At 40.2% G+C, this 27316-nt stretch overlaps 1 protein-coding gene across 12 annotated transcripts; it reads left to right on the forward strand.

Moving 5' to 3' along the window:
- Positions 1-2091: 2091 nt before the first annotated feature.
- Positions 2092-26992, forward strand: NEDD1 (NEDD1 gamma-tubulin ring complex targeting factor). 12 transcript variants are annotated; one of them, XM_031600416.2, is made up of 15 exons: positions 2092-2292; positions 2760-2906; positions 4449-4543; positions 5568-5684; positions 7508-7648; positions 13790-14019; positions 14955-15156; positions 16146-16332; positions 19291-19422; positions 19624-19686; positions 20153-20376; positions 21118-21277; positions 21503-21659; positions 23335-23401; positions 24667-26991. In XM_031600416.2, the coding sequence occupies exons 2-15, from the start codon at positions 2771-2773 to the stop codon at positions 24769-24771; spliced, it is 2016 nt and encodes a 671-aa protein (XP_031456276.1). In that variant the 5' UTR covers positions 2092-2292; positions 2760-2770; the 3' UTR covers positions 24772-26991. The 12 variants fall into 12 exon arrangements, with proteins under 12 accessions (XP_031456276.1, XP_031456280.1, XP_031456277.1 ...); XM_031600420.2 differs by having other exon boundaries at positions 4453-4543; XM_031600417.2 differs by having other exon boundaries at positions 2763-2906.
- Positions 26993-27316: the final 324 nt, after the last annotated feature.

Here is a 27316-nt window from a genome sequence, read left to right on the forward strand (position 1 = left end):
CCGAGATTGCTCCCCCCAGTTTGCCCTACACAACCCTGCAGAAGGGCTGCTTACAGCTTTTGGTAGCTTTGAACAGATCCCCTGCCTGTAAATTCTTTTCATTGTAGCTGAAAGACGTCTCCATTCCACATCTGTAAAAGGAATTGATAGCATTTCTGGATCTGATAAGCTGTGGGACAGGGCAAGGGAAGAGAGAGTATAGTGGGGATAAGGACTGCAAAATGCATGGCGTTTTATCTGCTGTGCATCCCTTGGGTGATGCACAGGATGGATCCTACAGGGAACCAAAGAAAAGTAAAAGCAGCATTTTTCATTCCTTTGGTATTCTCTGTTCTGTGAGCTGAATGTAGTAAGCAACCAGCAAGCGAAAACAGAATCACAGAATCACAGAATGTTCAGGGCTGGAAGAGACCTCAAGGATCATGAATCTGCAACCCCCCTGCCACATGCAGGGCCACCAGCCTCTGCATTTAATACTAGACCAGGCTGCCCAGGGCCCCATCCAACCTGGCCTTGAACACCTCCAGGGTCAGGGGAAACAGCTTCTGGCCCTGTAGTGAATGACTGCATGTCCCAGACTGTGATGGGTCTCCGATTGAAACTGAACAGTGAGCTTCACACTGACAACTCTGAAGGTGTTTATTTTTTTACAGACTATTTCATTCTTTCAAATTCTGTTTTGATATATTTTTAAATAATACTGCCACCCGCCTATTCATGGCATTCGTAGGATCTGTCTCACGTCTACTGTTCTCCAGCAACTTGGAATTATTTCTCGTTAAAATTAATTTTATGATGTGGAAATTAGTAATTTCACACAGACTTATTCAATTGTGTGTGACTGGTTTTTAATTTCCACTACAGCTCCAGCTCACTTTCATGTTTTGTTTGGCATCAGTATTTACCCAGTTTTTGGAAGACAGCAATCTAACAGAATAATCCTGGTAATGAGCCGCTCTATGCCTCAGTTTCTTTATTGGAAGATAACAGTAATCCCTTCATCGCTGTGTATTATGAAGCTTTCTGCATCAACATTTGGAAAATATTTTCAGATCCTTGAATTAAAGAGGCGGTGAATTGAAGTGATTATGAAATTGATTCGCAGTGTAAAAGGGACAGTCATTTGTTTCCAGAACCGCTTTCAGTCAAATCCAAGAGTAAAGATTTTAAACATGAATAATGATGGAACTCGAATTAATTGTTGGAATTACAGGCTAATATGCTGAACTAATTAAGCCAGCAAAGAGTTCCATTTATGTTTGCCAAAGATCCTCTTTGTATTACAGATACTGAGTATATCATCAAATGAGAAAAATGAAAATATGAAGCATAGGTTTATCTTTAAAACAGAGCGGGTGAAAGGGTCCAGAGGCAAGTGCAGAAGTGAAATATTTACCAGTGCAATTTAATTTTCCACTTTGAAACACCAGAGATAATTAGAATTATTCTCATTTGTCTACACGTCAGTGTGATTTAGGATTCTACTTAATGTGAAAAAAAAAAAAAAAAGAAGTATGCATTGAAGTGAATTAGAGCAAAAATATCCCTGTCACAACGTGGAAAAAGAGAATATGCCATAGAAGGAATCATGGCAAGATGAGCGATCAAGTTCTGAGGTCTGTCTGGGCTGTCCTCAGTACAAATGGGGGGGAAGGTGAAAGTCAGGGCACTTTGGGAGCTGGTGGAGCTCCTAGCCACACAATCGAGGCCAATGAGGATGTTTAACAGAATCACAGAATGCCCTGGGTCGAAAAGGACCACAATGATCACCTAGTCTCAACCCCCCTGCTATGTGCAGGGTCGCCAACCACCAGACCAGGCTGCCCAGAGCCACATCCAGCCTGGCCTTGAATGGCTCCAGGGTTGGGGCATCCACAGCCTTGGGCAACTTCTTCAGTGCGTCACCACCCTCTGTGAAGGAGAGCATCCTCCATCGCTTAACACCGACTGCCCCAACCTTCCCCAGCACGTCCCAACGAGGGACCGAGCACTGCCTCCCGCAGCCCGCCCCGCCCCGCCGCGCGCGCGCCCCATGCCCTGCTGCTCCTCGCCCCTTCCGGGCCACCGTAGTGGCGGCGGGAGGCGGGGGCGCGCGGGGGCTGTTGGGACGGGTTGTGAAGTTGGACGCGGCGCGGAAAGTCGGCCCGCGCGGCGGGGCGGCGCTGATTGGTCGGCAGTAAGCGCCGGACCCCGGAGAGAACCGCGAGCAGCGGCTCCTGAGCCAATCGGCGCGGCCGGCTCGTGGTGCCGGGCCCGGGTCTTGAGGAGGCTCCGCCGGGCGGGGAGGGGCAGGTGGGCGGCGGGGCCCGAGAGGGTCCTGAGGGGCGCGTGGGGGGGGGGCGGGGCTGTGGGTTCACGGTCAGTTTCTACTTCTGTGTGAGGGAAGAACGGAGAGCTGAAGCCGTGTGGGAGCGTCCCGCGAGAGCTCCCGGCTGGAGGCCTCTCAGGGTGCGTGCTGCTGGTGCTCGAAGTTACCCGCGTTGCGGAGAAGCGGGAGCAAACTTCGCAGGGCTGGCACTGGCGGGCCGGGCCTTGGCTCGCAGCGCCGTGGCTCATAGCGGCAGCCCCGCTCAGCAGCACGGCGGGTTTCCCTGCTTTTTTCATTTGTAAGCCGCCTTGAAAAGAAGCTCACGCTGCAAGTAAATTACCTTCTTCTCGAGGAAACGGCAGTGAATGGGGTTGTTCTCTTCTTGCAAAGTGATCTGCTGTATGTTCTTAATTAATTTTTTTTTTTTTTTTTTTTTTTTTTTTTTGCGAAGTAGGTGCAGCCATGCAAGAAAGCATACGTTTTGCTTCATCAGGAGATGACATTAAGATATGGGATTCCTCATCTCTGACTGTGGTGGAGCAGTTCAACCCACATACATCTCCGCATCCCGTCAGCTCTCTGTGCTGGGCCAGCAATAGTATCCTTTACAGCTTCAGCCACAGTTCTGTGGGCTGTGAGACGCCACCACATTCCTTTTGTCTTGCAGTATCTGTAAATGACAGGCCTGATGTTGGACCAAACTGCATGAAAAAACTCCTCTGTGCTCTTGTTCTTTGTGCTGAAATGATTTACAAAATAAACTCATGCTGGTAAAGGCTTCTGAAAAAGCGTATCCTCCGTTAGGAGTTTAACACACGTTTAATGATGGTGATGTGCCTGGATTGCCAACCAACTGTAAAACTAAACTTATTAATTCTTTTTTTATTTTTTATTTTTTTCATGAGTTGATTACATTTATAACTTTCAAGGCAGTGCTTAATTTATTGACAAGGCTGAAAACACCTCATTTGCTGGTGTGGTAAAATTCTGTATGTAGGGAGGAAAAAACGTAATGTAACTGTAATCTGCTCTCACCCCTTACTCTGTAGGCAGAGGTTAAGCATAGCAGGAAGGGGAGGGAAACAAGATCTGTGTATTTTTATGTATACAAGTGTGCGTGTGTATGTATATATACAGTGACTGTATACACACACATGTATATATCTATGTCTGGTGTTAACTAAACTTCTGTATAGACACTCTGTTTTGTCCTGCTTTGTTTTTTTCTTTCCCCTGCCTCCAGAGCTGAACAGAGCATCCTGCTCCATATGCTTCTTAGGTGTAAAGAGTTGAGTTTCATTCTGCATAGTTCTTTAAGCTAAAACATCTTGAAATAAAGAAATAGTAGCCACCGTTCTGCATACCATGCTTTTGTTTGGACTAGGTGATCTTAGTAGTCTTTTCCAACTTAATGATTCTGTGGTGTTAAATCCAGCCCAATAAGCTGCGTTCTTAATAAGCAAATATAGAATCACAATGGGTATTAGCTTGAAGATGTAGGGGATGCAGATCTGAGTGATTACCCAAATAGTTTGGAGTAGGGTTCAAGGCCAGTTTCCTTGCTCCCTATTTGTATACTGGAGGCTTTTTTTAGCACTTTGACCTACTTGGTATAATTAAAGGTATTTCTTTTTTTCCCCCCTTCTTCATACAGAGACAAACTGGCAAATGTATTCATTGTACTCCAGGAACAATATGACAAACTGGTTTAATTAACATTTATCATGAGCAGGACTTCTCGTTCAATTCTTTCGCTCTTTCAGTTTTTTCTGTGGCAGCAGCAGGCGTCTCTCTGAATTCCATTGCTAAAGGAGCTTCTATTTGAGGTAGTGGGGTTAAAAAGGAACACAGACTGGGTGAGCTGCCTTAGCAGGGAAGAGCTCTTAAACAATATCTGCCAGATATTTCTCCTCTGAAAGAAATTACACTGCTTTGTATTGGGAAGCAAGAGCTGCAAACGCTGCAAGAGCTTCTTAGTGGAAGCTCGTTAATTAGCTGTGTGCTTCTATTTCTAGGGCCCTTCAAGGTGAAGTACTTCAGATTGTTTGGCCCACCTGCTATCTGTTCAGTAAGGGAGACTCACAACTGTTTGTATTAATTGAAAGTATGATACGGTTATCATCCATAACTTGTCCCTAAGATAGCTTCCTGGTCAGTGCTTCAGCTGCTGGGGATAAAATCGCTGTGTCAAGCTGCAAAAGTAAACCTGTTCCACTTTTTGAAGTAGCTGAAGGAGTAAGTATGGGGTGTGTGTGTGTGCTGTTTGCATCTTAGCTCTTCTGCATGTTGATTATCAGTTTAATTTCGGTGGAATTAAAAGTTCAGAAGTATATATAGAGTGGGCATGTGGCACTGTAAACTCTTCAGGAAGCCAGACTTGGTTTTGGCAGGGTTACTCCAGTGACTTTTTGTGTTCTAAACCATTCTAATTGTTCTCCTTATTGTCGTGCTCATTTACATTGGAAGTCCTGGAAGGTGTGCAGAGTGGCTTTTAGGTGTGCAGAGCAAAGGCTTTCAGAGGTGGACGGTTCGTTGTGGAGATTCCACCAAATCTGATACAAACCCAACGCGATCCTTTCCAGTTTAACCATGTCAATAATTAGATGGACTTGTGGGTTTTTTTTCTTCTTTACTTCAAATCTCAGGAACTTAAAAGTGAATTTTCAACGTGATAGAACTGAATAATTTGTCCTCGCTGTGGGTCTATTGCTGAGATTGACTTTTTTTTTTTTTCCAAAAGCTGCCACTTCAGTGATTATTTTAAAAAGAAGCACTTTGTGGACTTAGGAGGTTTGCTGCTTTAATATTCTTTGTCATGTTTCAGGAATGTGAAGTACGTGACTTAGACAACTTCTTAATATTCCGAAGGCTTTTTTTTCCCCCAAACTTAGCAGTTTCTTTTGAAGAGTCTCTACCCAAATAGAAGTCTATGATTATACTTTAGAGAGCTCTAATTTAAAGGGAAAATGCATTTTGAAGGAAATGATGCTCAAATAATTTAAAATGGTGAAAGGAGAATGTAGCATTGGAGAGTTTATTAATTAGAATATTCAAACATTGAAGTATATTGAACATATGGCCAAATTGGGTTGGACTTGAAATGCTTTGTGTTTGGCAGTGACTGTGGTGTACCAGTAGATCCATCAGTCAGCAGGGAATGTGTATTCATGAAGATGAAAACACCATCACCGTGTTTATAAGCAGATTCGAGTAAATCTCTTAATTATCTTTAATGTACTTTTTTTCCTTTCCCTGTCAGGCGAAACAGACATGCGTGAGCTTAAGTTCCAGTTCTTTGTATGTTGCCAGTGGGGGTCTTGACAGCACTGTTCATATCTGGGATCTCAAATCCAGAAGGGTTCACCGTAGCCTTAAGGTAAGCTTGGCTGGAGAGGGACTGGAGCTTACATCGAGTGCACCCTCAGCAAGTTTGCTGATGACACCAAGCTGAGTGGTGTGGTTGACACGGTTGAAGGAAGGGATGCCATTCAGAGGAACCTTAACAGACCTGAAAGGTGGGCCCAGGTAAACCTAATGAGGTTCAACACAGCAAATTGCAAGGTTTTACACTTGGGCTGGAGGAATCCCAGGCATCCGTATAGACTGGAAGGAGCGGTCCTTGAGAGCAGCCCTGCAGAGAGGGACTGGAGGTCTTGATGGATGATAAACTTAACATGAGCCAGCAGTGTGCTCTTGCGGCTCCGAAAGCAAATGGTATCCTGGGCTCCATCAGGAGCCCTGGGTGGCCAGCAGGGAGAGGGAGGTAATTGTCCCTCTCTACTATGCCCTCGTCAGGCCCCATCTGGAATACTGCATCCAGGTCTAGAGTCCCCAGGATAAGAAAGACAAAGAGCTGGTGGAGAAGATCCAGAGGAGGGCCACAAAGATGGTCAGAGGGCTGGAGCACTTCCCTTACGAAGACAGGCTGAGGGATCTGGGCTTGTTCAGCCTGGAGAAAAGAAGGCTGTGGGGTGACCTCGCTGCAGCCTTTCAGTACCTAAAGGGAGCCTACAAACAGGAGGGGAGTCAACTCTTTGAAAAGGTAGATAACTACAGGACAAGGGGAAGTGTTTTGAAGTTGAAGGAGGGAAGATTAAGTTGGATGTCAGAGGAAGCTCTTTACTCAGAGAGTGGTGAGGTGCTGGAACAGGCTGCCCAGAGAGGTTGTGGATGCCCCGTCCCTGGAGGTGTTCAAGGCCAGATTGGATGGGGCCCTGGGCAGCCTGGTCTAGTATCAAATGGGAAGGTTGGTGGCCCTGTATGTGGCAGGGGGGTTGGAGATTCATGATCCTTGAGGTCCCTTCCAACCCTGGCGATTCTGTGATTCTGTGATTACATGACTTCCAGAACTTGTTGCCAGTTGCAGTAATATACTTTCTCTGTCATGGATCTGTAGGATCAAGTTCACAGGTAGAAGCTGGAATGTCTGTATGTCCTATTTAACTTTGTATTTTTTATGTATGGAAAATTGCAAATTTAATAACTATGCTTAACTTGATGACTTCAGGTACAAGTCTATAATAACTTATGTTGAAATTTTCAGAATAGACTTCCTACTTTGAGAATTTATATTGATATTCTCTGGTGTTTTTCCAAGGCCTGTGTTTTGGGTAATTGCTGCCTCTGGTACTTCAAACAAGAAGATGCTTCTTTATTTTGTAGAATCACACAATGGTTGAAGTTGGAAGGGACTTTAAAGCTCATCCATTCCAACCCCACCAGCTCAGGATGCCCAGGCCCCTTCCAATTTGGCCTTAATGCCTCCAGCGATGGGGTACCCACAGCTCTCTGGGCAGCCTGTGCCAGTGCCTCATAGCCTTCTGAGTAAAGAATTTCCCCCAAAACATCTAACCTGAATTTCCCCTTTCAGTTTAAAGCCCCTTCTCCTATCACTGTTTGTAGGATGCTGTAGTAGAGCTAATGCTAGGCATGACTCAGTATGTGAAATTGTGAATGCAAAACTGGTGGCTGTTTTTCTCTTTTTAATTGATCTAATATGAATTCCCTAAATATTGCTATAATGTGAAAAATATTATGATGTTCAACTAGGCATACATTTCCATGGTCCCTTCAATAGATGATTTGCCCTCATTTAGGACCACAGTTGAAGATACTATAGCACTGCTATGATTTTTTTTAAAAAAACTTACATTTTGTTTCTGAATGTTTTGACCTTTTTCTTCCTACCCTCTTTCACAGGATCATAAAGATGAAGTTACATGTGTTGCATATAATTGGAATGATTGCTACATTGCTTCTGGATCTTTGAGTGGTGAAATAATCCTACACAGCGTTACCACCAATTTATCCAGTGCTCCCTTTGGTTATAACAGCAGTCAGGTAGGATCTGTATTAACTTACTGTTGTGTGTGAAGCTTAAATTTGCATCTAGTGTTTAGAAATTTGAAGTCTGTGTTGAGAGCTGTACTACATTTTCAAAAGCTGCCAGAATGTTGCTGTTTTTTTTTTTTCTTTTGATGTTTTTAGGAGTGCCTTAAATGGAAGGAAAAAAGCTGACCTCTATTTATTCTGGCTTAAATAATAGGTATCGTGGAAGTACAAACTTAGGAGGTGGAATGCCAGTTTGCCAGTTCTCCTTAGCACAGGTTTGCCCTTTCTGAGTCAGGTCTGGTTCGTTGTTGACCTTTCTTGACTCCGCTGATGTTGATTTCTGGAACTGCAGTGTGTTCATGTGGTGATTTTGGTGCATCCTTGTACTCTTGCAATGGTCTCAATTTCTCTATTACTTCCATGACTGCATACCACATGGAGTTCCATTTACATCCTGGGATTACCCCCGTAGACCTGGGATTCTTCTAGCGGAGGAATTCCCTCCCCCTTGCCTGTGTTATTTTCCTGGGGACTGCCTACTACCCCAACTGTAATGCAGAAGCTCCAGTGCTTCTGCATGATGCTTACTGATTTCAAAGACAGTACACGGAGGCAAGAGAGCAGCCAGCACTTTAATGAAAGGGTACTCAGGGTACTGGGGGCAGCTGGCTGGTAGTGTCTCCACCAAATCTTTGTTACTGGTGGTGCTGGCTGGTAGGGTGCCTGCCCTGGAGTTTCCCCCTGCAGATAGGGGTGGCAGCAGGCTAGCCAGATGTTCACACAACCCCTCAGTGCTGTGCCTATATATATATAGCAGCAGGAGACAGTAAAGCATCACAAATCAGAGTAAGCAAGGTCATTCGTAGAAAGCAGCAAGACTTGTTTACAGTTACAGAGCAGTTTCTCGAAAACAGGTTTCTTCTAGCTATGTGCAGAAGCTAGAGGCAGTTTACTTGCATTCTCAAGCTACCTAGCTCTTTCTCATGGGCAAGTCACCCACTGAGCCTATGATCAGTATTTTTCCACTCAGGAGGTACATATACTTTTATACAGTTTACAGCAGATACTATTTTCTAGGTTCTGTTGCCTCAAGAACAAACTTCTGTGCATCTTAAGACTGGACAAAATATAGTCAGCTCTACATACCAAAGCAGGATTTCAGTATTCTACTCAACATCTGTTGTTACCATGAGCAGACTAGGTAGCCTGGTTTCTGATTTATCCAAATTAATCAGATTTACAACTGAGCAAAGCCATCTGTACAGTAGATGAGAATGTAAGCCTATGTTTGAAAATAATACATTTATTTAATCTGGAGATTAAAATTGCACAGCTGCTCACAGAGTAAGATCATTGAGGTTTTATATTACCTACTTAGGTACTTAAGTGAGATTTTTTGAATGACTAGTTTAAAGGAAAACTGTGAAAGACAAATAGAAAACAGGTGTACTATTGAAGGGCCTTGGTAGGGTTTCCACCAGAGAGACTCAGAAAATATTGCAGAATTATTGAGTGTCGTTAGGATATCAAGGCTTCTGCAATAGTGAAGGAGCTCTGTTGTCCCACTGGATGTTCCAAAGTGAGTTCTTACAGTGATTTTTAGCTAGGAATAATGAAGGTGTTGTGCTCCAGACATTTTTTTCCTTTTTTTATTGAGCCACTTTCACAGATCCAGTGTGAGGACCTTTGTAGTGGGGAATACTGAAGTTGTGCCATAGTTTTCTGTTACTGCAACAGCATTTTTTAATCTTAGATTGCAGATGGAGTAGGAAGTTAAATTTTTCTCCTTTCTAGCCTGAACAATATAACTTGATGAAGAATGTCTTACGGCTTTACAGCATCACAAAGATTGTGCCGTATTTCTGTTGAAAAATCTCCATTAAGTTCAGAGCCTGCTTTCAGGTGCTGCAGTATCTTTGATCCATCACCGTAGTCTCATACTTATATTGAAGCAAAATTGTACTTCATGCTTGGCTTGATCTTAAAAATCCATCTGTCTAGTCAGTTCATTTTTCTGATTTGATTGTTGCTGTGAAAAACACGGATGTGAGACAGGGACTGCAGGAATATCCACGGGTGGATTAAAAGGCTGAGATGAATACCTAGAGTGGGGATTTTTCTGCTAGTTAGTTGGAAAATTAAGTTCTGGTGAGGATGATTTGCATCAACCTGTTTGATAGATTTCTACTCTTTCCAGCAAGAAGTGATTAGGAGTAAGTGATGCAGTGAATAGCTATTTTGGCGGATGAAATCAAGAGGCCTACTGCAAAGCTGAGTGACCTTTAAGATGGCTAAAGATCTCTGAAGTGTTAAATCAAAGTAATTGCGAGCACGGAGCTACTGTTCGCTTTCTAAAGGGCCTCTAACATGTTTTAAACCGGGACAGTTATTTGATTGCGGTCTTAATTTAAAATGGAATTGAGTTGTAATTTTGTAATGTGATGACTGCTTGGGTGTCCCTGTTTATCAGCTTATCTCATGTCCTGCTAATGATCTCCTGTTCTTTTGTGCAAAAAAGTTTTATTTTTGTTGGGGAGTTTAATTGATACTTGCAGAGGATTGCAGGATTCATTGCGCAGTGAAGCAAATGCATGAAGACTTGTGTAATTCCCTTAGAAATCTAAAAAGCCTCTACTTGATTTATAGTTTAGGGCCACAGTTTTCTGAGGGTGAGCTTGAATAGATACACAGTGTATTGTTCTGCTTGATCTTGGCGAAGCTTTCTGGCTTAGTAAGGGTCACCACTCCTTAGTAACTTTTCTGCAGTTGGGGAATGTGAGGTCAGACTAACCTTATAAAATTGAGCTTGTCTCTGTTTGATTCCATGTGATGGAATGTAGTTGCCTTGCCAGTTAATTTCTGTAATTGTGTGGACTCTACAAGCAGTAGAATAGCCCAAGGTTGCAGTGCTTTCTGTGACTTTAAACAATACTCTTTTCAAATGAGTATTGGCCTATATTCTATTAATTGATTTTGATTTAGAAACATCTTTGTGCTTTCTTAGAGCTCAGTCCTTCCACCAAATTGTTTGCAGATCCCATAATTTGTCTTTGCTGTTGGTATTCATTAAGGCTACCAGATTCTTATCTGCTTGCTGTTGTGCGGTTGAATTAAAGTTTGTTTTGAAGCATAATGATTGTTCAAGTCTTCGCTGCCTTGTGCTATTCTCCTAGCAACAGGATTTAGTTTAGCTGTTTGATCAGCTGGCTGAGATGTGATGAGTTTTGGTCACCTCGGATAATGAAATAGCCTTCAGCTTTTTAAACTATCAATCGGGTTTACAGCTGCCTTCTCGCTTACAAGGCTCACTAAGGTGAAAGGAGGTAGTGTAGTTTCTTTATCTTTAAATGAGATAGTCGATAACACTGGACTACTTTGTGTTTAGTTTTGAGTGTGTCATTTGTTTTTCAACGGTGGAAAACCCTGAGTGCAGGCAATCCTGAGCAATGGGATAACCATTGTCTGAAGCCTGTTTTACTGTGAGGTGTGAAGTTTAAATGTACTTCCATTTCCTGCAGAAAGTCTGCTTCAGTCACAGGTAAGGCAAAAAGATGGGTATGGTTTGTGCTGCATCGATTGGTAGTGTTCTGAAGAGGGCTTTGTTTTGTCTTTGCCCGTTCAGCACCTTGTGCTAAAAACATTTATGGAAGTTGTGTGCATGCAGAATTCATAGGAATCACCAGGAGCTGTACTTGAGGTGCAGTGAAGCCTTCCTCATATCTGCTCTTTTCCTTGTAGCCTTGGCAGCTTTAGCTTCCGAAAGTGGCTCTTAACAAATCACTGCTGCATTCTAAATAATCTTGAAATGATTTTTCCTGCTAGCTTAGAAAACAGACACCCACTTCTATTCAGCAATATGCTTAAGTGTGTTTGAGTTTCAGCCACAAATTTAAGCCTCCTGTTTCCTTGAGTGTGGCTTAGTGGTTGCCTTAACGCCAGAGAAGCTTGAAGCTTGTTGTTGACCTGATCAGTGACAGTGAGGAGTGAATGGGAGCTTTCTCACACATCTTCTGTCAACAAAAGCTGAACTGAAACTGCTCTGAGGAAGTATGATGACTTCAATGAGAAGGGTGAAGTGGAGATAATATGGGAAGGGTATGTCACATGAAAGACATGAGAACTGGGCTTGAGGAGAAGGAAAATTAGGAATGAAAATGGAAGGCTTGAAAGGATAACGAGGCAGGTTTGAGGAGAGCTGAGAGAGTAAAAGTGGTGGGCAGAAGGATGGAAGAAGGCAAACGTGGAACATGAGCAGATGCTGGGGCAGTAAGGGAGGGATTTGAAAGTAAGATGGAGAATTGTGAGGGATGGAAATGTGACCCATGTAGATCATGTAATTCGTTTACTCTATGGAGACAAATTGAAAAATGCCAGTAAAAATGTCTCCATCATGTCTAGTAGTGTTTCCTGTTAACTATATTAAGTCATACTCTGTCTTGCTTGAATACGCAGTTGATGGCACCTCTTCTTTAGGCATTCTTAGGCTCCTACGCTTCCAGTGAGACACACAATTTAAATGCTAGAAATTATGCTGGAAGCATACAATCCAACAAATATCTCCAGTAAAATGAAGAGAAAAATAAGACAATGTTTAGAACAGTGCATTGTGATGAGGGTTATGCTAGAAAGTAGAATAAGAAGTTGTGATAGTATACAAAAATCCTGAAAGTTCCCAAGGAAAAGGACCTATTGATCATAAAAGTGCCAAAAAGGACTTAAGGATGGCAGCTGGATCAGCCAGCAGCTCTTGCAGCTCAGAAAGCCAGTTGTACCCTGGGCTACATCAAAAGCAGTGTGATGAGGGAGGTGATCCTGCCTCTCTACTCTATGCTGGTGAGACCTCACCTGGAGTATTACATCCAGATGTGGAGTCCTCAGCACAGGAGAGACACAGACCTGTTGGAGTGTCCAGAGGAGGGCCACAGAAATAATCCAAAGGATGGAACACCTCCCTGTAAGGACAGACTGAGAGACCTGGGGCTGTTCAGCCTGGAGAAGAGAAGGCTCCAAGGAGATCTGAGAGCAGCCTTTCACTATCTAAAGGGGGGGCTGTAAGAAAGAGCGGGACCTCTTTAGCAGGGTCTGTTGTGATAGAACAAGGAGAAATGGTTTCAAATTAAAAGAGGGGAGATTTAGACTGGATGTGAGGAAGTCCTTTACAGTAAGAGTGGTGAGGCACCGGCACAGGTTACCCAGAGAGCTGGTGGATGCCCCATCCCTGGAGACATGCAAGGTCAGGCTGGGGATGCTCTGAGCACCTTGATCAGCTGTAGGTGTCTCTGCTCATTGCAAAGGACTTGGACCCTTAAGGGTCCTTTCCAACTCAAATGATTCTATGATAAAACGGCAATGAACAACCGAAACAGAGGATCACAAAAAATATGCAATCTAAGATGCATCAGAAAGCTGTTTGCAGGATGCAAAGGAACTGTTACTGTGTTTGAAGAGGCAGTAGCAAATGTTTTCATGATCGTAACGAATTTTTGATTGTCCATTTTCAAGAGATTCAGACTGGAAATGTTGCAAGGAGACTGATGGATGGTAACTGAGAACAGCTTAAGTATGATGCTATTGCTTTTACTGCAGTGAATTTAGTGCAAGTGAGCCATAAATAAAAGTGAGCAAGAGATTGAGTATTGTAAGTTAATATTAGTGCAGTTTTGAGGCACCCTCTGGAGCAAGATGGTGAAAACAAAATACTTATCTGCTTCTGAAATACATATAAGTTCATATATTACATTGTCTGGTGATTGCAAGGCTTCATGTGATTGAGCCTGACATACTGTCCAGTTTCAAGGTCCTAGCCCATAGGGTGAAATCTCCTGCAGGACCTTCATACTTGCCTAATCAGTGGAAGGGAATTAAACTTAACAACTTTTTTGTATGTGATGTATATGTTGACGTCCTATGTACTCAAAATCAAGAAACTTTTCCAGTTTTTTTTCTCATCCATTGTTTTGCTGATCAGGGCACATGCTGCCCAGACAGTAAAAAAGGGAATTATAATGCAGAATGAACTTTAAATTTGTGTGTGTAGAGTGGCCAGCCTTTGTAGAGTAATTTAGCTTAAGGTCTGTATTTCTAATGCCTGTGCTTAAAGTAATTCAGTGATGTCTAATGGTGGTATTAAAATTTGTGTTTATTTTACAGCCTATTCGACATTTGAAATACTCATCCTTTAAGAAATCCTTGTTGGGCAGTGTTTCTGACAGTGGAAATGTAACTCTGTGGGATGTAAATACTCAAAACCCATATCGTAATTTTGAAAACACCCATAAAGCACCAGCTTCAGAAATCTGCTTTTCTCCAGTAAATGAGTTGCTCCTTGTAACTGTAGGTTTGGATAAAAGGATTAATCTCTACGACACTTCAAGTAAAAAGTGAGTATCTTAAAGACCTTTGATTCTTGTTGGACGTGAACGTTTAATGAGCTGAAAAAGCACATCCAGCTATGACATTAAATATTTAATTCAGACCGTGTTCAGAGTGGTTGAAGTGGTTGATGCATTACTGTTGGAGTACCTGTTCCAAAACCCTTTCTGCTTTTTTTTTTTTTTTTAAATTAAAATGGGAACTAATTGAAGTGCTGCATAGGTGACTACTTGCAAGTGCTTAAGTGTGGGCTTTTCTTGTTGGTGGAGAGCAATTGGCTTTTGTGGTGGCCAGTACAGCCTGTGAGGACCTGCAGCCACCTGGGCTTAGCTTGTCTGCTCTTCTAGTTTGCAATACAAGACACAGCTGTTGTAAGGTGCACAGAGCTGCTGAGCCTTGAATACGGACAGGGTGTTGGATGAAAAAGGAGGTGATGGGGCTGTAAGGTAAGAGAATGGGGTAGCAAGTGTTTTCATGGGACTTGGATTTTACTGTGGAGTGTGCTTTTAGTCTAGCTGAATAAAAGCAAGTGTTGGGCTGTAGTAGAAGGATTCAAACATGGACCTGAAGTTGCTCCTAGAATGGGGAGGTTAGAAGTGACAGACTTGGGCAACTGAAGACTATATGCAGTGTGGTTGCTGCTAGAAATGATGATTGCAGTAAATTGTTGTGTCAAAATAGTTGCTTTGAAGATCAAAACCTTTTGGAGCACATACAGTTAAGCTTATTGGTTAAGCTTCAACACTTAGTATGTCTAAGCCACTGTTCCTTAAGGTATTTCACTGAATTTATTTGGCACTAGAGGAGTTCAACTACTGACCTGTGATTGAATTCTTAAAGCTGTTTTTTAATAGGTACTGTATTTTGAACAGTCTAATTGTAAAATTAACACTGTGATGAAGAAGTCTAAAAGCTTTTCTCTTGTTCTTTCTTCTGTTTGAAGATTACTGACAACAATAGTAGCAGATCATCCTCTGACAACAGTGAACTTCATGCCTGATGGTACTACTTTGACTATAGGAAGTTCCCGGGGAAAAATCTGCCAGTATGACTTGAGGAAACTGACATCCCCAGTGAAAACAGTTATTGCTCACAAAGGCTGCGTGACATGCATACGTCTTCAGTTCAGTAGCACTTTTTCCAAGGTAAAAGCCAAAAAAACCCACCAAGAACCCAAACCAAAAATTTTCCTTTTTATTATTCAGTGTGTAGATTAATAAAAGCAAAGTGTAAGCTTAAGATCTGAGAAATGTTAGTAATGAATTTCTAAGCATTATAAATGCCAGCAAAGATGATTCATACGACATGGAAATAAGAGCTTTATAAATTGCTCGGTCTCATGTGAGCAAGGGAATGTTAATGACATTTTTTTTTTTCTCCTAATTTTCAATGTAGAGATGAGCGAAACTTTAATCTTAAACTTCCTGGTGTGAATATGTTGCCGTTGCAGATCAGTCTGTGGCATCCTAAATGGATTTGCAGACAGTAGCACAAAGATCTGTACTAACCCCTTTTACTTAAGGGGAAGACACACAGCAGCTCAGCTTGAAGTATTTTGCCTGTGGAGAACTTGATTAAATAGTATAGAAGGCTTAAGAGGTTCTTCCAAGACCTGAGTAGGCTCTACTTGATCCAAAAAACACAAATGCCAATTCACTGGAGGTGGGAGAGAATGTTTGAAGTGTATTTTCTTTTTAACTGCTCCAAGACTTTCTTCTTCTTCCAGCTTGCTTGCTGCTGGTGTTTCTATCCCATTGCAATTTCTACTAATAATGTAATTTCTTGTTTTTCCTATGTCTAAGCCTAGGATTAAAATTGGCTAGTACCAATTCATTGTCACCTTCAGTTCTATTGCTATTCTCTTGCAGATCCATACAGCGTTCATATAATAATGCAGAAGTTTGCCATGTTCTTTGAAATTACATTAAGATACATATATATCATAATGATATATATCATAATATAATTTCAAAGAACATATGCCTTAACAAATATATATATGTATATATCTCCTAGGTAGACTTTGCAAATTGAACTGATTTTAGTGTTTAGAAACGGAGAGAATATTGGCTTATGTTTTTACTTCTAATTGAACAGATAGTAACTTCTCTTACTTTGTTCCTTTTTTCCTCAGGCTAACCTTAAGGGTTCCTCAAGTAAACCTGTATCCAAAAGAATAGAAGTCAAAGCTGGTAGTAATCTTGCAGGAATTCCAAATACTGGCATCAGAAATCTAGCTTCTCAGGCATCAGCAGCTATTTCCTCCCATCTGACACTGACAAATGAGAGTAAAGGGGGAGAGGTTCTTCAGGATAAAACAGGTAGTGTCTTCTTCCTACTCTTATAAATTATGTATTTGATATAATGTGGAAGATAGGAGGAATATTTCATGCTTTGACCATTACAATAGAAGAATTACACTGAGGGGAGGGCATTTACTTCAAAGAGGAAATGTATACGCAGGCACATCTGTACCTTCTTCAGCTTCCCCTGCTGCATTGGACAGGCTTTGAGACTGTGGGAAATGAATGAGGTCCTACTTTAGAAACTTTTGCTTTAAGTCCAGAATTATAGATTACTTATATGTGTGTAAGTATTAAAGGAGAAGTTCCATGATGACACTGTGGGACTCTTCCGTGTTTTGCTTTCTTGCAAATTATCCTTATGTTTATAATATACTTTGGGTAACGAAGTCTATACGAAATGCAGAGCTAATGATTTGCTATTCTGTTGATAAATTGGAGCAACAGATCTCATCAAATAACTAAACCAAACACATGCACAGGCAAAACAAAACAAACCCACAAAACAAAAACCCAAGTGAGAACTGTGCTGTATTAATACTATGTCACACGATAGGAAACTGCTAAATATAGTTGTAAGTATGATTAGTTGTATAACTGTACTTGCTATTTTTGCTTCTGAAATTAACAAGTATTTTTGGTAAGAATTCTAAGTGTTATTCTAAAATTCTGCCACTGTGTGGAATGTACTCTTAATTTTAGTTAATTCAGGAGTTCTTAAAATATGGTCACATCAGTAATGTTAGTTTGATTCTTGGAGATTCCTTAAGCTGTTTTAAAGCAATAGCACTTTTTCTGCACTTTTTAAATAAGAAGAAATACATTTAGCAACACTAATTAGGCAATAAGCCACTGCAGTCCACAGGGACATGTATTAATGACCTCCCTTGGGCATGCAATAATTGTGAGGTGAAGTAAAATGATTCCTATGTATTCAAGAAGAGTTGCTAATCAACATTACTGCATAGTGTGGAAAATTTTATTTAAGGTAAAAAATTCATAGTTTATTATCTCTTATCGCCATTACACTTCAAAAGCATGATTACTGTTACCCCTTAAATAGGACCATTCATAACAGGTTAATGTTTGAAGAAAATAAAGGTTTATCAAATAAAACATGTTTTGTGAAGCAAAATATTCAGCTTGTAAAGTGAAGGAAGTATAGTTAGGAAGATCATAGAATCATAGAATGGCCTGGGTTGAAAAGAACCTCAAAGATCATGTGGTTTCAACCCCCCCTCCCATGGGCAGGATCACCAGCCACTAGACCAGGCTGCCCAGAGCCACATCCAGCCTGGGTGGTCTTCAAACTTCAGAATGGGAGTGGATGAGAGGCTACAAACAGCACGTTTTTCTGTGGAAAATCTTCTAAGCCAAGAAGATAGATTTTTAGCTGTAGTCATCCATACAGTTATACTTGGGTCACTTGGACAAGTAATCCCATACAGAGAAGTAGCTATAGGTTTATGAACTGTTTTAATTTTAATGAAGTAGGTGCTAAATAAAGCTTTTGTATTTATAGGCTGTTGATTTGTAGGAGGTTTATTATTGTATTGACCAATGCCAATGCATTTTGCATATGTCTCAAGCAAAATAAAGGCACTATTGGAGCTGAGAGTTCAGTTAGGGTGGAGTAACATTGTGCTTGTGCTCCCAATCCAGTTTTTAAAGCATAGTAAACTGTGAAAAATATTTGCTTGGTTATGTTAGCTCTTTGAATTCCCAGTTTAAAAACTGTAGTTTGAATAATTACTGTTTGGTGTTCCTTTTTTGTTTTTAAGATATGTTTCTGTTCTGCAGACAGCTGTCCATGCTACCATGTGTCTGAAAGATAACTTTTTTTTTTCTCCTGGATTGGGGCAGAAATGGGTCTTGGATGTGGAGTGGGGATGGTCTAGGGAGAATTTCTTTTATGTGCAGCTGTAATTCCACTCTGATTATCTGATACTAGAAGTAAACAGACAATATCCTGCTGTTAGATAAGCTTTAAGATAGATACTTCATGGAGTTTCCTTAATGGCCAAACTGAAGCAGATTTCCTTTCTTGCAGAATCAGTTCAGATGTTGATATTCTGAATGTGATCACTTTCTTAGCAGAAGCTGCATTTGCTAGCTGTTTCACCTGTTACATCATAAATGGACATGATTGATGTAGCAAGTTTACCTGAAATGAATGTATTATCCAGTTTCACAGCTTTTCCTTCCTTCTTAAAAAGAGAGAAATCAGCTCAGTCTTTGTTACTAGCTATCTCTTAGTCATATTACTGCTATCACTCAGTCATATTTACTGTGTCCAGGCTTGGGGCCTGCAGTAGAGGAAGGACATGGAACTCTTGGAGCAGGTCCAGAGGAGGGCTGCTAAGATGATCAGAGGGCTGGAGCAGCTCTCCTATGAAGAAAGGTTGAGGGAACTGGGCTTGTTTAGCCTGGAGAAGAGAAGGCTCCGGGGAGACCTCATTGTGGCTTCCAGCGCTTGAAGGGAGTGTTGAACAGGAGGGGGAATGGCTGTTTTACAAGGGTGGATAGTGATAGGACAAGGGGGAATGAGTTTAAACTGAGATAGGGGAGGTTTAGGTTAGATATTAGGAGGAAGTTTTTCACACAGAGGGTGGTGAGGCACTGGAACAGGTTGCCCAAGGAGGCTGTGGATGCCCCATCCTTGGAGGCGTTCAAGGCCAGGCTGGATGTGGCTCTGGGCAGCCTGGTCTGCTGGTTGGTGACCCTGCACATAGCAGAGTCTAGAATGAAACTAGATGATCATTGTGGCCCTTTTCAACCCAGGCCATTCTATGATATTCACCTGTGATGACAGCTCATATGAAGAAGTTCAAGTTGTCCCTTTAATCCGAATGTATAGAATGTTCTGAAGTACTTGCTGGACTTAGCAGGCATCAGGCTTGCTGTGAGTTTATTGAGGGTTAAAGATGTTATTTTTGGAACTATTAGTTACTAACTGAGTGTTATTGTCCTCTTAAGGCCTTCCCCATAGCGGCAGCCTGGATGTGATTCCATCGAAGGAAACAGATAATGGGAAAAGTGCAGATTTAAATAATTTCGATGACTTGGGTCGAAGTAGTTTAGGAGATGTGTTTTCTCCCGTCAGAGATGGTAAGTTGCTAATACTGAAATCTGTTTAAAAAAAAAAAAAAAAAAAAAAAAAAAAATTGATCTGCATAGCATTACATTTTGGCCTGTGTGTTCTCACTTGGTCTCTTAATTTATCTTTAATTATTAACTGAATACAATTATCTGAAAACTTCATAAATATTCATTTAACTAAAAAACTGTGTATGTTCTGCTATTTTGTAGATATTATTGCATCTAAAGCAAATGAAGATCCTCCAGGAAAAGGAGACGATAAGGATATTTTCAGTATGTTTTTCTTTGTCTGTGGTCATGGAAGCCTACGCTCATTCTGCTATGCTAACTTCGTCATACCACAGAAAGATGTCAAATGATGCAAGCAGGCACTGAAACAGATGAACCTGATGAGCTTTTCTGGAAATTGTCTAGTTTGCTGAGGAGTTAAGACCCAACATGTGATAACAGGAGATCACGAATATGGTCTTAAAGTGATTTTGCTGTCCTTTTAGGAAATTGGTAGTGGTGTATGGAAGCTTCTTTTATTTTGTTACTTTCAAGTGGATAGCGACAGCATAAGGAGAATTTGGGGATTCATTTTTTTGGTGGGCTGTGTTTTTAGGTGAACTCTTTCGTTTTTGTGGATGTGTGGGCTTATTTTTGTTACCATTTCTCTGTGTGATTATGTTTTGTTTTCGTTTTCTTCTTTTTTTCTCTTTTTAAATTTGTGTGTTTTACCCTTCCCTTCTCATTTTAGGTCTGGATTTTCAGTCCTACCTTTCAGGTTTGGATTTTCTCCCACAGCTCACCGCAGCCTTTCCAGTAAAAAGAAACCCAGTGGGCAGTAGCACACAAGGGATACGGTCTAGCCCATTGCATGCACTAGTGGGATCTCCAATTAAAGAAGAAGAAGAACATCCAGAGACTGACATTAAAAAAATGAATCTTGGAAAACAAGAAACTAAAGAAGCCTTAAAGCAGGTATACTGTGCTAATTCTTGTTATGAGTGCTCTTTTTAGCATCTGACAGAAGTATTTCTACTTGAAGGAAAGATTCTTAAGCATCCCAACTAATGTTTTTCAGTTCTTCTCACACTGACACAACATGTGAAATGTTCAGTTTGAAGTATGTTGGCTTTCAGCACTGCAAAATAGTTGTATATTCCTATTAAACTCAGATTACAAAAGTTTACGTGAGACAAAACTGAGTTAACTTGTAGAATATCTTTGATTTTTCTAAAAACATCAAAAATATCATTGATAGATTGCATCAGTATGTTTCTTTATTGTTTATTAGGTGAAGTCCAGTAGCTTCTCTCCCTATTCTCTCTGCCAAAATTCTTTTTTGAGATATCTTTGCCATGTTAATGCTGAGATCCTGGCTTCTTCTGTTTTCATTTTGAGAGGTCTGGATTTACTAGGAGTGATATTTAAACTTTGGCTCAAGATGTTTGATGTGAAAATTTAGAGTGCTGGTCTTTTTGCACTCCTTTATCTGTGTTTGCAGTTGTGGCAATTTTGAGATATTTAAGCAATCAATTTTTAAAGTGTGTTACTAGAAGGAAAAAAAACACATTTATTTATCAGTAGTTTCTTAGAACCAAAAGTATTTGAAAGCTGTGCATTCTTGAAAACTTGGTTTTCAAGTGATGTTTAACTTAGTTTTTAAACGCAATTAGATAATTGTAATACGTAGGGTTGGTTTTTGATTTTGATTTTCAGCTTTCAAAGTTGAGCACAGTCAATGCAGAATCTGGAACTTTAAGTCCTCCTCCACCAGCATCCACTGCTGTAAAGAGTCTTGAAACAAGTGAGCGACTAGTGAAGAATATTCAGGCCCACCCTGCATATGATCTGGCAGTAAATGGTACTACCTCAACAAGTAAGTTTGATTGGTTTTCTTTGTGGGTTTTTTTTTCAGCCCAGTTGTAAATGTGGTTCATTGTGAACTGATGCAAAACCTGATAAAATGGACTTAACATTAAAACAGAACACAGTCTGGATTCCTCTGTAAATCCGGATAGCTCTCTTAGAATATCACTATTTGCCCATGAAAAAAAACTTGTTCAAAATTTGTATTTTTGTGCATTTCTTGTTAACTGTAAAGGTCCAAAGATAACTTCACCTGTCACTACTGGAGTTGCCAACTCACTGTCAGAGAAAATAGTAGAAACCATTGGGAGTAGCAGACTAAATGCACCTCTGACATCAATCCAAATAAACTTCATTCAGAATATGATACAAGAAACGCTGGATGACTTCAGGTACTGATATTTATGCAGAACACTTTGTTTTCAGTGACATGTTTTCCTCGTAAGATATTTTAACATTTGCTGTAGCGTATTTCTTACATTAGGAGATGACACCAGCCTTAATCTTGAAAATCTAGGTATGAGACTTTATTTTGAACAGCATGAGTGTTTAATTAGATTGATGTCTCTGAACATTTTTTGTGTGTGTGACTTCGCTAACTTATTTCCAGAGTGACTGAGTAATTCTCAAACAGTAAATTTGTCTGCATAATGAGGTTCTCACTGCTTTCATGCAGCCTTGTGTTGACTTCTTTCCCTCCCTTGTAGTCCTAGTAAGAGAAATTTCTGCTCTTAAAGTTGATACTGTGAAGAGCACCGTTGATTTGTTGGATGGTTGATTTGTGTTGGCTTTGATTGATTGTTGTTTGCTTTGCATGTGTAAGGTAAATCACTCTGTATATTTCTGTTGGCAGAGCTTTGCATAAGAAGGTTTTTGTGCTGTAAATCATAGATTCATAGAATATCCTGAGTTGGAAGGGCTATGTAAGGATTAGAGAGTCACTTTCCTTTCCTAAAACGTGTAGCAAACAAAGAGAGGGAGGAAAACAATTGCTGGGCAGGGCAGGTGTTGCTGTTCCAATGACAAAAAGCAATACAAAACCATCTTAGGAAGTCCACATACTATGGATGTCTGTATCTGCTGATGGAAGAATACACTGATTGTTACTAAATAGCTTTCAATAAGAATATCATGTTATAAAAACTCTGCTGGGGATTTTTGGCTATAATTGCACATCTGATTTTAAAACTTTCTCATGATTTAAAATGCGTTTTATGGATTGCGTTTCCTTTCTCTTTAAAGTTTGTTTTTTGGCATCTCACTATTGGAAAATAAATAGTTAGATTTCTACTTCCTGTGTCTGAGATCTGGAGTTTGTGAGATTGTGTTTCTCACAATTTCTTTGAATTGAAAAATACACTCATCTCTTGAGCTTTGTGTTTTTGGGAGACAACCAACGTTTCCGGACTCTTAAGATGGCATCTGTGCTTAATATCCATGCAAAAAATGTTTTGCCTCTAGTAGGAGTTCAGCAGCACAACAACATGTGGAAGCTGAAAATGAAGATCATAGTCCCTTTTGTGTATGCTCTATGTTTTAGGAAGAGACAATGATCCATGTGTGACAACTTATGAAGTACCTTACCTTGTCATATTGGTGATACCAATAGCACGGTACTTAGCATAAGGCATTGACACTACCAGTCTTCAGGAAAAGCATATGAACTTGCCTGCTTTTTTTTGTGAGGGGTTGGGGCAGGGGGAAATGCACTGAAGTTATAGCTTTTTAGTAGCAGATGAATATCTCACTTTGCTTGTGATTAGGAACTGAAACTCAGCTTTGCATGGTAAAAATGAGGGTTATAAGTTAACGGCTTGCAAGTGAAAAAGCCATCTTGATATCACCTTGTATATATTTCTGTTTCTAAATGGGAAAGTTCCTAAACAAAGTTAAAATCTTCCAGAAAATAACTGGTAGGGGAGTCTGTTGTGCAGTGTAAATGTTTTTAGGCTGATATTTCATAATGTCACGAAGGTGAAGAAGTAGAGTTCTGGTTACTCAGCTCTAGAAATAATTGCTGCTTTCTAAATAAAATTAAGCATTATCCTTCTGCAATTCTTTCCCCAGAGAAGCATGCCATCGAGATATTGTGAATTTGCAAGTGGAGATGATCAAACAATTCCATATGCAGCTGGTATGTATAAAGAATCATAGAATCACCCAGTCTAACCATTTACCCATCACCAACAGTTCTCACTAAACCATGTTTCTCATCACAACGTCCAAACATTCCTTGAACACCTCCAGGGTCGGTGACTCCACCACCTCCCTGGGCAGCCCATTCCAGTGCCTGACCACTCTTTCAGAAAAGTAGGATTTCCTAACGTCCAGCCTGAATCTCCCCTGGTGCAGCTTGAAGCCATTCCCTCTAGTTCTATCACCAGTTACACGAGAGAAGTGGCCGACCCCCAGCTCACTACAACCTGCCTTCAGGTAGTTATAGAGAGCAATAAGGTCTCCCCTCAGCCTCCTCTTCTCCAGACTGAACAATCCCAGCTCCTCCAGCTGCTTCTCATAAGTCCTGTACCCCAGACCCCTCACCAGCTTTGTTGCCCTTTTTTGAACCTGCTCCAGGGCCTCAAAGTCTTTCTTGTAGTGAGGGGCCCAAAACTGGACAGTACTCCAGGTGCGGCCTCACCAGAGCTGAGTACAGGGGGACAATTACTTCCCTGTTCCTTCTGGTAACACTGTTTCTGATGCAAGCCAGGATGCCATTGGCCTTCTTGGCCCAATGAGGGTCTTAACAGTTTTCACTTCTAGTAATACCGAAGTGTGGCAGCTATACTGTCAAAACTGGAAATCAGTTTTTGCTTATTAACGAAAGCGAAGATGGGATGTGAAAGAGGGAGAAGACGTTATGAAATGCAATCTGTTAAACTTATTTTGTGTTTAATAAGTAAACATATGTATTGGATAGGTATCATCAATTCCATATTTCAGGAGTTATGACGAAAGGGAATCAAATTTAGCTGTCCTTCATAAAGGACCAAGAGCTGGGCTAAATAGGAGGTAGATGGAGTTTATATGGACTGTTTTACTTACAGGTACCACATGCATGCTGCACTGTATTCTGTGTCCTTCTCCTTTCTATGAAACTTTGTTCTTTTGATCAGCAGTGAAAAGACCTTGTCTCAATACCATATATTTTAATGGAACCTGCACTAGTAGAATCTCATCCTAAAGAAATGCAAAATAGACTTTGATAAAATATTCACTAATGTATTAATAATCAAAATACTGTATGTTAAAAAAAAAATAAATTAAAAAATCTTACTTTCCTTACCAGAAGTTTAAAAGCAGTATTATTTAGGTTATTTAATTTTCAAAAGGGATATGAAAATGGATGGGGAGAAAAAAAAATTGTATGGTTGCTTATTGGGGCTTGTTTCTTTTCTTTAGAATGAAATGCATGCCTTACTTGAAAGGTATTCTGTAAATGAAAGCTTGGTAGCTGAAATTGAGAGACTACGAGAGGAAAACAAAAGACTGAGGACTCACTTCTGAAAGATTCCCGCTAACTTTGTTAGCACGAACTCGCTGCGTGTGTTGCGTTGCTTGTGACAGGTCGTCCATCATCACTGAAGCACTGTGTGAAGACCTGCTATTATCTCAAACGTGAATCTTTTCTAAATGGTATCAGATACTTTATGTAATGATAAGATTTGTAACAGATAAATACCACAAAGAAAGTTTGCCTAGGCATGCTTACAATCTTGAAATACATCCTTCGAATAGAGAAGCTGAAAGGATAACTACTTTATCAGAGTTTTAGCGATATGTGAAGTGCCTTTTTATAAGCAGAACCAAAATAGGACAGATGCTTTTTGTATAAGAATTTTTTGATAATACCGACTTTTCTATCTGTTCCTGTATTTTATTGCTGTCAGAAACAATCACTGTAGCTTGCCTTTCAGATACTTTTCTTGGAGAAGGAGAAAGAAGGCTCATCTTCCACGTGACACAGAGCCTGCAGTATTTAGTTAATTTTATTCAGCTGGCAACTCTTTGGTCCTGAGTAAAAACTAAGTTTCAACATATTCCCAAATTCAGTGCCCATCACCTTGCTTGTTGTGGATGTAACTCTGAAACCTGTCTGCCATGAACTTTGTTGTTGCAAACACTACTTCAGCTGCATAGTTTTGTTTTTAGTTGCACGACTTCAGCTGTGAATCTAGAAACCTGTTTTTACTCACACGTTTGGATATTGTCATAGTTTGCCCAGTTTGAATGCAGCCTTAGACTTCAAAAAACAATTATATTCAGCCATATAACGTAACACTGTGTGAATGCTGTCCTTCAGTCTGATTTAAGCACCTTCGCCCCCCTCCCCCCTTCAATTTTTTTTTAATGCACAGTGGCCCATGCTTACTACTGAGCAGTTGTTTTACAGTTTTGACTGTGGTTTAGCATTATTGCAGCCTTTTTCTTTGAGGTCAGCTGCAAACCAAACTGAACTGATGTCTTGGGTGTATGAGTCACATAACAAATGGCATTGAGGAGAAATTATTCCGTCAGTGTCGTAATGTTATCATAGTTGTGTGTAAGTGCACTGAAGTGAAGCTCAGTATCGAATCCTGACTGCTGAAGTTCATGAGAAATTTATCTTGGCCTGTTTTTTATAAGCCAAGAGATTAAATTCAATTAGAACATTAATTTAATTTCATTTAAAAATGGAATTAAATTTTTTAGTGTTCAATTATAAATTCCTCTGAAAAGTCTCTTCTATAGAAGTGCTTTTTGCTATTTAAATTGTTCTGAAGGCTTCTTAATTTTCTCACTAATATTTCGTGGTTTCTTTTCATGAAATCATTACATCTCAAGCAAAGGAAGTCTGCAAATGTGGTGAGTTAATTAGTTAAAACATCAAGTGCTTAAAGTCATGGTGGCACTCTTCCACTAAATGAGAAAGCCATAATATATAATGTAACTTATTTTTAAATGCTGTAAAACTAAGAAAAAAAACCCACAAAACTATATCTTTTCACTATCTTAACTTCTTTTTAAAAGTTAATTTTTAATGTCAGTTAATGACAAATAAAACCTCATATCGAAATGAGGGTGTTCAAGTTGTCTTCAGTATTGCAGACAAGACTTTGCATTCTGCAGTCTTACTGCTATTGCCTTTCATAAGCTTTTAAATGTATTTCTATGCCATAGCTTCATGGTGAAAGGATGTGGAGTAGAATAAACTTTTGTTTTTGTAATTTAACACAATATAGAGAACTTAAAAAATAATATTAATTTATAGGTGATGTAACTTTAGCCGGCCCATTAACCACAGTTTTTGAAGACAGTAGGAGTTAAAGGTTTCAAAAATTTTACAGTTTTTCAACATGTTTTGCAGCATTAACAAGTAACCTTGCGTAGTTGCATCTCTTATTTGTTCCCCAAGTGCTCTTGCTGGTATACCAGATGACAGCAGGGAATTAGGTAAGTATCTAGGGTATTTGGCTTGTAGATACTTGGTTTTTGTGACTGAGTTTTCTTAGTTCCCAAACTGAGACAAATATAACAGCAGTGATGGAAAGGATACATTTTAACCTTTCTCAATATTTTAGGACTTCTTTTCCATATCTCAGGATTAGGGTAGCACAAGTGGCCACACATGCTGTGAGGAGATACATTACGCTACCGCTGTAGGGGGATGTTTTGCCTTGTACACAGATCTGATTTGTATGTTAAAATAAAGCTTGTTTTAACTTTTTCAAACAAAATATTGTGGCAACGTGTTTTTTAAAAGATGATAATTTAACACTGTAATCTTGCTACCTCGTTGCAGCCAAAAACTTGTCCCAAAGATTGTGTAAACGACTGCTTCCTCTCTGGCTTCACAAAAGTGTTTGTATTACCTCATGCTTTTGGACTAAAGAACAGATGCACTTTTCCTCTTTCCAGCTTGGAAGTTATTAGAATCATGACAGAAAGATCATGTTCACAGCTAAAAATAATGTTCAAGCAGATGTTCAGGATGGAAGGATAACCTTGTCACCGAAGCTGCTGGTGAGCTGGAGATCTTAGATCCTTCATCATCATAATACTGAACACATGG

Source organism: Phasianus colchicus, chromosome 1, assembly GCF_987193195.1.
Source record: "Phasianus colchicus chromosome 1, bPhaCol1.hap1.1, whole genome shotgun sequence".
Lineage (NCBI taxonomy): Eukaryota > Metazoa > Chordata > Aves > Galliformes > Phasianidae > Phasianus > Phasianus colchicus.